This window comes from Columba livia, unplaced genomic scaffold, assembly GCF_036013475.1.
Source record: "Columba livia isolate bColLiv1 breed racing homer unplaced genomic scaffold, bColLiv1.pat.W.v2 Scaffold_501, whole genome shotgun sequence".
In the NCBI taxonomy this organism is placed as follows: Eukaryota; Metazoa; Chordata; class Aves; order Columbiformes; family Columbidae; genus Columba; species Columba livia.
Window position 1 is genome coordinate 64,187 of NW_027043538.1, and position 10,876 is coordinate 75,062.

Sequence of the window (10,876 nt, forward strand, 5' to 3'; positions counted from 1 at the left end):
GGTCTCCATGGGTCTCTATGAGTCCCTATGGGTCCCTATGGATCTCTATGGGTCTCTGTGGCCTTGGGGCTTGGGGAATTCAGGTGAAAAGGAAGGACAGACTGGTGTGGGTATGTGATCTCTTAAGTGTCCTGGGATTGCTTTGCTCATCACTCTGTAACGTTTCCTGAGCTATTAAATCGATATGTGCCCAGAGAGGCAAATAAGTCCATGAATCAACTTTCCAATTAAGGTTTCCTTCTTACAAAAAAACACACTTCCATTTTCTCATTGGCAACAGACTGAAAGATGGAAGCTGAAGCAGCATGTGCCTCTTGTGAAAACAGGTAACAACAGATGGTTCCATTCAGTGGATCCTTAGTTGCTTCCTGCACAGGAAACCTGTCCATTAATTTAATCCCTGGTGTCCAGGCAGGGCCTTGCTGATGTTCCTGTGTCGCAGCAAGTGTGTGCATGTCAGGCTTTCTGCAGGTTTGTGGCTGAGTTTTCCATTTTCCCTAACAAGGACAATCTTGCTGTGTGCTCCTGAAGTCTCCCATAAGCTGGTGGTTGAGAGAAGGACGGGGAGCTCCAGTGAGCTCAGGGAGGACCAGGCAGCATCACAGGCAAAGCAGACGGGAACTCGACTGGGTGAACATTAAAGGAATTTATTGATAGAAGAAACAGGAACGTCTCCCCCATCTCTGGGCGGATCACCGTGCACCCTGAACCGATACAGGCAGGTGTAGTCCGGGTGGCCCCAGTTGCTCAGCACTTGCAGCCTGATGTAATTCACGACCCCAGGGAGCTCGTTCTGCAAGGACAAGAAGAAATGAGTCGCCTTTTCCTCTCTGGCCCATGAGCACTGACAGAAGTGCCGCAGCGACGGCCTCGATCAGCAGCTTCCTTCCTGCTGCCCCGCGGGGGCTTTGACCTGTGGTGGTCCAGATGTTCTTATCCTGCTCTACCCCATTGGGCCATGAGAACAGCAAAGGAAGAAGCAGCTACCAGGTGCCCCAGCAAATACACTGGAAAGCTCTCGCCTGCTTTGGGGCACAGGCTTCCACAGTCAGAAGACCCAGTGCTGCTGTACAATTTCACCTCAAAACTGACAGATTTTGCTCTGGGGAGACTCAAAACTGACAAATTTCACCTTAAATTTGACAATTTTTGCTCTGGGGAGACTCAAAACCAACAAATTTCACCTCAAAACTGACAAATTTTGCTCTGGGAAGACTCAAAACCAACAAATTTCTCAATGGGGATCAATGGGGTTCCCTGGTAGTCAATGGGGGTCAATGGGAGTCAATGAGGATCAATGGGGGTCAATGTGATTCAATGGGGATCAGTGGGAGTCAGTGGGGGTCAATAGGGGTCAATGGCAATCAATGGCAGCCAATGAGGACAAACAGGAGTCAATGGGAGTCAATTGGAGTCAATGGGGCTCAATGGGGATCAATGAGGAACCTTAAAACTGCCTTTAATCCCAATGGGGAGTCCCAAAATGCCTTTTATCCCAATGGGGAGCTCTAAAAAATGGCTTTTATCCCAATGGGCAGCCCCAACATGTCTCGTTGTCTTCTCTAGAAAGAAGAGCAGCAGTCCATCCATCCACCACCAGGAAGTTAAAGCAGAAGAAAGGCAGCGTGGCACAGGCTCAAGGACAGGGCTGCCTGTACCCTTTGGCAGGGAAGCCTCTCCCCATCCAACCGCACTTCTCCTCCTCTCCTGCAGTTCTCCTCCCTCTGTGTCCCCATACCTTCAGCTGGAAGGTCTGACTGGGATTCAGCGCCGCCAGGAAAGTGAACTGTCCCAGGAACGTTCCCTGCTCCTCATGTTCTTCCTTGAACGCCTACGGAAAGATGGGTGGAGAAAACAGAGCGTCTGGTGCACCATGGAAGACTGAACTTCAGCCGGTGAAGTACGGGGTTATTTCAGCTATGGAGTCCAAGGATGATGAGCACAAGGACAAGACGAGAAGCTGCAGGTGGGCAGCACGTCACACTTGTCTACTCAACGAGTCCAAGCTGGCAGTCAGAAAAGGAGCAGACGCTCCCAGTGAGAGGGAGGTGACCTGAGTGTCACAAATGCCACTGGGATTGGAAACCAAGAAGGTTTAGGACCATGTACTGTCCAGCTCCTTTTCCATGTGGCTCCTGGAGTAGCATCTTGTCCCAGAAGCTGCTTTTTGAGTGGTACATTGAATAAAAGAGGAATTCAATGGGAAGGGAATGACCTCAAGGAGCCTGTTTGTTCTGAGAGCCAGGAGGAAGCTTCAGGCCCCTGGACTCTTTGCCCCATCTTCACCCTCTGCTCAGAAATTCTGTGCAATCCCCTGCCCCCAACTCCAGAGAAATCACTTACATAGACAGCAAAGTCCTTGGGAGCTCCGGAGATGCTTTCTCCATGGAACGCTGTCCCTGAGACATGGGCCATGGTGATGGCTCTGGGAATGACTGGCATGGACAGCTTGATGAAGACGTGTCCCTGACTCCCTGGGAAGGGCCAGCAGTTGCCAGGATGATTGTCCGGCTGAAAGGACAAGAAACACTCAGCAGGGAGACACAGGAGGAGAGCAGGTCCATGCGGGACAGGGGCAGGAAAAGAAGCTTCGAGGAGCAAAGACAGGGGGTAGGACACTCAGAGTAGTGTGTGTGGTTCATTCTCCCAGCCTTTGTGTTACTGCTTCTTGGTGCTCCCACCTCCAGAATCAGCTCAGGAGACCTCATGTAATCCATCACCGGCAGGGAGTACCAGAACACCTTTGCTTTGGCAGTCCGGAGGGATGGAGAAGTCCTGGACTGAATGACGGCTGCCCCTGGAAATTCAAACATGAGCGTGATCACAGGCAGTGTCACGAGGAATATTGCACTGTTGACTTGAAAAAGGCTTCTCAGTTGTCATCCATGTCCTACAGTGGGTTCCCCTTTGTCTTGCTGGCACGACCCCTCTGGAACACACATCAGGGAGTCATCAAACTGTCGTATTTGGCCATGGAAATAGGCAAGAATGTGAACCAGCCTTTCTGTGCTTCCCATGGGGTCTGGCCCGTTACAGGCTCTGTCAGTGGGGGCACTTTTAGGGCACAAATTGACCCTTGACTTCTCGCCCCTTCTCTCCTGCCCCTGGGCATGTTCCAATGCCCATCTTGTCAATCTGGACAGGAAGCAGTTTGGAACTGGTTTGTTTGTACAATGTCACAGCACCTGCTGATTTCAGGGCGTAATCCGCCATCGGGACCTGGATTGCCTCCAGCTTCTCCAAAGCTTCATTGACTATCTCCTGAACAGCCTGGGAAGGAACACAAAGGAGAGCACCTGTTAGAAGGAGAAGGACCGGGGCAAGCAGCTCCCCTGCAAGGCCAGCCAAGGTGAATGAGGACACGGCCCGTTTCAGATGGAAGGAATGCCCACATTGCCTGGAAGCCTCCCAGGTTTGCTCTGCTCTGATTGTCGGGATCAGAAAGGGGGGGCTGCTCACTCCAGTGCTCTGAATGCTGGAGCTGTGGGACGGGGCTGTTCCTGTGCAGAGGCCCCAGGCCAGGCAGCACGGACAGACAAGCCTTCTGGGCATGAGATAAGCCTGGCTTAACTCTGCACTGCTGAGACCATTCTTTAATTCCAGTCCTCCCTTGAGGAGGACCCGAGATCTGGGCTCAGAGGAAGGTCCGACTCAGACAGCTGGCATTTCTGTCACGCTCTCTGTTCCCCATAAGCAAGCGTGGAGCAACAGGAAAAGGAAGCGTGGCCATGGCAGCACTTGTTCCAGCATCACCAGCCTGTTGGCTGTGACAGGGAATGGAGCAGGATACATGCCGGAGGGAGGATAAAACCCCTGAGCAGATCCTTCTGCCTTGTGCCCTTACCCGTCCGGTAACGCCTGGGAGCTTTGCCTGCTTGAGTCCTTCCTGCAGAGCCCGCTCAGCCACATCCTTAGCGCTCCAGCGCAGATTATAAAGCTGTTCCTGGAGGTTTCGGAGCTGGTCTGGCAGGGGCAGGGTTTCGCTCAGGTCTGCAGTGCTCCAGGGGGTTAAGGCACCAAGTCGTCCCATGTGGTAAACACCTGTGGAACACACACCAGAGCTTAGAACCTGGTCTAAGGCTGGGCTATGCCTCGGGCTGCCCGCTCTCCTTTCTGTGTCTCTCCCAAGTGCCATAGTTGTCTCTCCTCTTGTTGTCTTTGACAGTGGCCATCATGGCGTTCAGGCTCCGCAATAGATGGACGTTCCCTGCCCTGGACTGTGCTCCTTGTCCTGCAGAAGACTCTCAGCCCCTGGGGCAGGAGAGCTCAGCCACGGCCTCTCCCTGGCTGAAGAGAACTGGCTCAGCCCTCCTGGGGAAGGCAACTCAGCCCTTCCTCACCCACACCCGTCCCGCTGGAGCAGGGACTGGCACAGCTCTGTGGGGACTTTCTGCTCTTGGCTGAGCTCCTCTGCTCACAGCGGGGGAAGCGGAACAGGGCAGGATGGAGCCCCGAGTACCTTCTAAAGGACCGTCCTCAGGTCGGAGCTCTGCAGAGACTCACCGAAAGAGAATAGACCGAGAAGCAGCAGCAGGGTCGATGCCTTCAGTGCCTTCATCTTCCTGCAGAGCAGATAAAGAAAAGGCTGGTGAAGCTGGCGGTTCCCATGCAGATCAGCAGCAGACTGGAGAGCAGCAACATGGACTCAGCCCTTGAGCCTGGCGTTCCTGCCGTGTGCATTGGCTTGGTCCTGCACCAGCTCCAGTCACTGCTGGAGGTGTCACCAGCTGCACCAGTGGGGGATTTGTCACGGCAAAGATTGTTTCCTTAGGGACAAAGGGCTCAAGATTGACTCTGGACTAAGAGCAGGAGTTGCAACAGGACTTCTGTCCACACTTCATGTCTGTGGGGCTGGAGAGGGATTCTCTGGAAATGGAAGGACATAACAAACGCCTGTTTCTCCTGCCCAGCATTCAATGGACACTTGTGCTGCTCCTGTTCTCCACCCTCTCAAGAGAAGGTTCAGCCTGTGCCCCTACAGTCCAACAGCTGCCAGGGGGGTGTGTGTCTCCCCTCTCGCAGCGTTTCTTTAGCAGCCGGGTTATCTTCGGCCCTTCTCTTGGCAGAACTGCAGACAAATGCAGACTGGAAAGAGGGAGGGAGGGCTGAATGTCAGTGCGTGCTGGCAAGCAACGGGCAACCAAGGAAGCACCAAAGAAACTCCGGTGTCTGGGCCCTGCTGCCCTGAGCCTGATCTGCCAAGACACAGCACACACCGCTCTGCAGGGGGGAAATTCCTCCTGCCTCTTCCAGGAGGCTCTCAACAGGCTCACAGCGACACTCATCAGGAATAAACAATCCCTTTTGTTCTCCTAGAGAACTCCTTGCACCCCTCTGAGGACTTTGAGCCCCTTTCCTAAGGCAGAGCCCTGGTGAGGAGCTGACCAGGTTTCCCAAGGAAACCTCCTCTGTCAGGAGCACAAGTCAGACCCACGGCCAACAGAGGACACGCTGGTGTCCTTCTGGTCCCCGTGGAGAGGAAAACCAAGCAGGCTCAGGGACAGAACCCACCCTGCAGAGCACAACACAGGACGGAGCTGAGCTCTCACAATTACTGCGGCAGGCTGTGTCTGGGCCACCCCCTGGGACTCTCTCTGTCCCATCCAAAATGGACCTGTCCCTCATTCTGCAGAGATCAAAGGCTTCTGGGCCCAGCCCTTGTGTTCATGAAGAGACTGAAAGGCGGCTGCTGCCTTCCAGCAGCTCCAGACCCAGCCCTCAGGCTGCCCTCGTGTTCCTCTCCTGCCCACCCTCCACCCACCCCAGCTGACGAGGTGGAAAACACACCTGGGGAAGGGAGCAGAAAATACTCCCAACATACCCACTCAGACGTTCAGCCATCTCTGGGTGTCTCCTGGTACCTGCTGAGGTGCAGGTAACAAGCATCTCGCTCGCTCAGGAGTGAGCCAGAAACTCTGCGATCTCGGTTCCCTCAAGATCGAGAGTGACCGAGGCGCAGGGAGACCCCTGGTCTTATACCCTGCTGTGCCGACCTCAGCGCTGATGCTGCTTTGTGACACAACGGCAGTGGCTGATGTCACAGTGGACGAGGCTGCACCTCGTTTGGAGGCAAAGTCCCACCTGACAGGAGCGGGTCTTACAGTTCTCTCTGCAAGGGAAGGAATCCTTCACCACAGAACGACGGGAAAGGTACAGGAACACGTTACTCTCAGATAACAGGCTCTGTTGCTGAGTCAACACCTTGAACTTAGCACCTGCTGAATTGGAACTGGGAGCCTTAGAGGAGTCAACGCAGCTGTGATTTAGGGCCCAGCAAGCCCCGTGTGTCAAAAGTGTTCCAAATCGTGCCGAGGAAACAGATGCTTCCCACAGAACGATGTGGGTATCTCTAGATGTACATCACTACCTTTCTGGCCACGGCCCCAACTGACTTGTTGCGGCACAGCCCCGCAGCACCAGAACGTGTCGCCGGTCACCTCCCGCCTGAGGAGCGCAGGTTGGACAGCTGTGGCAAGTTACTTGCTTTGTTCCATGTCAGTTTTACTCCTTTGGCTTTTCGGGAAGTGAGGCTGTTTCACGTCCACCCCATCATGACGTTCCAATTTCCCTGAAAGTGCTGGCGTCACCTTCTCCCAGAGAAGGAGCGCGCTGTGAGCAGGAGGAATACACCAGTCCAAGCCAGGAAAAGAAGGGCTCTGCTCCGGGGACGTGGCGGTGCTGTGCTTTGTCCTGAGCCCCCGGCCGATCGCAATACAACTCTGCCCTTCCCAGGCAGAAATTCCCTGCAGGGCAACTGGGCAGCTGGAGGCTGGGGAGAGAGATGCTGCTGCTGCCCGGTGCTGCCCCAGCCATTGCAATCAGCTCTGGGTCTGTGCACTGCACGGGGGTGCTGGGGAAGAGGAGGATGCTGCGAAGGCTGCAGCCCGGGGCATGCAGCAGCCACAGACAGCCATGGCTGGTTTGCAATGCGCCACACAGGGATCAGCAGCTGCTGCGGCTCTTGGCTGACTGGGTTTGTACCTGAGCCTCCCTCCATTTCTGGGCCCCAGAAACCCAGGGCAGAGTAACTCGCATCTGAGACGAAGCTCTGAGCGGGTGGATTTCTTGTCAAGACCAGCACTGTTTGCGGCGCTTCTCCCCGGTGTCTCAGGCCTGAACGTGCTCTCGTGACGCTGGCAGCCTTGTGCATCAGAGCCTTGTGCAGAGATGGGTCATGGCTCAGATCTCCAGCAAGGGAGCGAGCAGCCGGCTCTTCCTGACTTGGAAGACCCTCGGTGGAGGAGAGGGACCACATGCGGGTTTGGAGGGTCTCGCCTGTATCAGCTCATGCAGGTGCTCCGAAACACCCCCGCAATGGGGAGGTTCCTTGTGAGACGAAGGGGATGCCGTACGGTGCAGGTCAACCAGGCCAAGTCGGCAATAGATCTCAAATGTTCCAAGTCCTGGACTGGAACTGGAGACAGGCGGGTGGGAAGGGAGCTTGAGGGGGATCCAGCCAGACTGCCGGCTTGCGGCAGCACCAGCCCAGGGCTTCCGGCAACCAAGGCCGGGACACCCCGATGACAGAGATTTCCTGCAGCCTTCTTTGTCCCGAGGTGGAGCAGGAACAGAGGAGCACAGGGGGAAAACTTCTCATTTTTTTTTAATTGGCTTTATTGATTTTGAAACCAATCCAAGGCCGAGCAGAGGCTGGCAGCACCATGTCCTCAGGGCAGGTGAACGCCGCGGTCGCGGCTCTACTCCTCTTGCTGCGCCGCGGTGCAGCTGCAGCGGAAAGCCCTGCGCAGAGCCCGGAGCGCCCTCCTGAAGCGGGAAGGCCGTCGCCGTGGAGCCGGGCCCTGCGCTGGGCAGGCGATGTCTGCGCTGGTCTCTCCCCCATGCTCTGCAGACATTGGAGAAACTGTGTTCTCTTCTTCCTCCTTTGCAGCTGGGACGAGAGGGGCTGTGCTGGCCTGTCCCTCATCCTCTCCTGCCAAATGAGCCTCAATGGCTTCAAGTCCTGCAGGTGCTGGTGCTGCCACTGGAACATCCGTGCATTGGGCCAGGTCCTGCTGTTCCAGCGGTTGCTGGCCAGGTCCCTGGATCTCAGCCTCAGCCCTGCGCACCGCCTCACTGACGATGTACTCCACAATGTCTGACAGGTCCACATCGTCCTCTGTGGGGCTGTGCTGGGCAGGTGCCGGGCGCTCTGCCTCTGCTGCCGCCTCCGTGTCTGTGCAGCTGGGCAAGCCAGACCCCTCCTGGGGACCTGCAGGGGCGTCCTGCAGGTGCTCCTGGACCGAGGGGTTGATCCAGGTGCTGTGGATGGTGTCTCCGCCTTGGCACCCCTCTTTGCTGTTCTCATCTTGCAAATCCATGCGCTGGGCCAGGTCCTGCTGTTCCTCTGGTTCCTGGCCAGCTGCCATGATCTGAGCCACAGCCCTGCGCACGGCCTCACTGACGATGCGCTGGGCTGTGTCCCACAGAGCCGCGTCGTCGGCTGTGGCGCCCTGTGGGGCAGGTGCCGGGCACTCTGCCTCTGCTGCTGCCTCGCTGTTGGTGCTGCGAGGCCAGCCAGACCCCTCCTGGGGACCTTTATGGTGGTCCTGCAAGCGCTCCTGGACCGAGGGGGCGACCCAGGTGCTCTGGAGGGTGTGCTGGCCCAGGCTGTGGCTGATCTGCGGGCAGGAGGAGGAGCAGGACACCTCCTTGTCAGTTGGCATCTTGGGTCTCCTCTATCAAAGAGCCGCAACGGGCACCCAGGGGAGATGCTGCCTCGTGAGAAGCTGCTGCTCCTGAGAAGCTGCTGCTCCTGAGAAGCTGCTCTCCTGGGAGTGAGCACCCCAGGGCTCTCGCTCCTTAAATACCCCCACGGTCAGGGCGGGGACCCCCGTGTCACAATGGCCTCTGGTGATGTCAACCCCGTGTCACAATGGCCTCTGGTTATGACGTCACAGAGCCCGGGCGGTCGTCATGGAGACACCCACCTCCGGCCCGGCTGGGACTGGCTGTGCGCGGCTGGGGCAGCCCCTGCTTGAAGGAGGAGGGAGCAGAGAATGGCGAGGGAAGCTGTCCCCAGCACACAGGACCCCGTCCCCCAGAGCTTCACTCAGATGCTGCTGCCTGCTCCGCTGCACCTGCAAGAATCCGCATTCAGAGGTTGTTTGCAGGACAAACCAAGGGCCACTCGACAGCCTCACCACGCTGATTCTTTGTTTTTGTCGTGGTTTGATCATGGGGAGACAATCAAAACCGTGGGAGAAGGTTTCCCTTCACCCTTTTTCCCCCTTCCCCCTTCAGGCCACAGTAGTCTACAGTTAATCTCCACTCATTGCTAGACTTACGCACTGGCCAAATTGGGCTATTGAAAGGTGAGCGAGTCTTCCTGATCACACCCCGGCTTTCCAGTTGACCAATCAATTTCTGAATAGGAATCCAAGAGTCTCGATTGGTGCGATACTGTCGACAACGCACCGTTGTGGTAGCAACTGTCACCTGCTGATCATCAACCATCAGCAGTCCTACAACAGAAGGGTCATCTGAAAGACCAGGAAAATCAGACAGCTGTTCAATTCTCTCAGTGTCCACAGATGCTGTACCAAATGCCCACCTATAACCTTTTGGGTCCTTAAAATACCCTCTCCTGAGGTAGTCTATGCCAAGGATGCACGGAGCATCTGGGCCAGTCACAATGGGATGCTTTTGCTGATTTTTTCCAGTTAGGCTCATTTCAGCCTCTACAACAGTCAGCTCTTGGGATCCCCCAAGTCACTCCAAAAATACTGATGAGTTGTGTCCCCTTACAGCCTGAAGGAATTATTGTGCACTGAGCAGCAGTGTCCACCAAAGCCCTGTACTCCTGGGGGTGTGTTGTACCAGGCCATCCTATCTGTACCGTCCAGTAAACTCTGTTATCCCTTTCCTCCGCCTGGCTGGAGGCAGGGCACCTCTAATCTCGGTCTTCCACGGTCACTCGCTGTGAATTAGAGGTTCCTTCACGAGCATCAGAATCTCTTTTGTAAACCAGGCAGCCCTTTTCCTAGAAGCCTGCCCTGTTAACTCATGCACTCGTTCTTGAAGTTCCCCAGTAGGTTTACTGTGCACTTACTCATATCTTCTCCCTGCTCACGTAGGAAGGACCACAGCAAACCTCTGCTGGTGGTCTGCCTGTGTTCTCTCTCTGGAGATTGGGAACGCCTTCTCTCTCTCTCTGGGGACTGGAAACGCTTTCTCTCTCTCTCTGGATATTGGAAATGCTTTCTCCTAATAGCTGAAGCATTGGTTCGTACAAATCGAGAGCCATGTGTGTGTTCCCTGAGTGCTTTCATTTCTCTCAACAGCTTTTCAAAACAGTCAACAGTTGTTTCACTCAGTTTCTCCACCCTAGAGACATAAGCCCCTAGGGGATCAGAAAGGTTTTCCTCAAATTCCCGGAGCCGCTCAGTCATGTCATTAACACTTTGTCTACCGCCAGTTGACACGAACGTTCCTGCCAATATCTTAGCATATGGAGCTGGTGCACTCTGTGAGAATCTGCGCCACATAGACCGTGTACACTCAACTCTATCTGGATTCACCCCCTCCTGGCTATCTGGCCCAAAACAGATAATCTCTCGCACAGCTAACTCTCTCAGGAACTGGATACCTCGCTCCATAGCATTCCATTTCCTTGATGTGCATTGACAGTCATCCTTGTTACGAAATCTTGTTTTCATGGCTGTCAAGAGTCGGGTCCAGAGGGCCGTGGGGTTGGGCTCACTGGCAATTGCCCCATCAAGGGTGGAATCCCTTGACAGAGATCCCAACTGCTTGGCTTCTCCGCCCTCCAGTTCTCTTGTGTCAGCCCCGTTATCCCAGCATCGGAGCATCCAGGTTAACACATTCTCACCATCTTTACGAGTATAGTCTTTTCGCAACTCTCTCAGCTCACTTGGAG

At 55.3% G+C, this 10,876-nt stretch overlaps 1 protein-coding gene across 1 annotated transcript; it reads right to left on the minus strand.

Annotated features, from left to right (window-relative positions):
- Positions 1-447: 447 nt before the first annotated feature.
- On the minus strand, positions 448-9,479 carry LOC135578103 (SUN domain-containing protein 3-like; the record flags this gene model as incomplete). The annotated part of the gene is made up of 7 exons (XM_065048313.1): positions 448-793; positions 1,739-1,831; positions 2,344-2,511; positions 2,682-2,797; positions 3,186-3,270; positions 3,845-4,041; positions 9,336-9,479. Coding segments are annotated over 7 exons (959 nt in total), but the record flags the coding sequence as incomplete, so codon positions are not given.
- Positions 9,480-10,876: the final 1,397 nt, after the last annotated feature.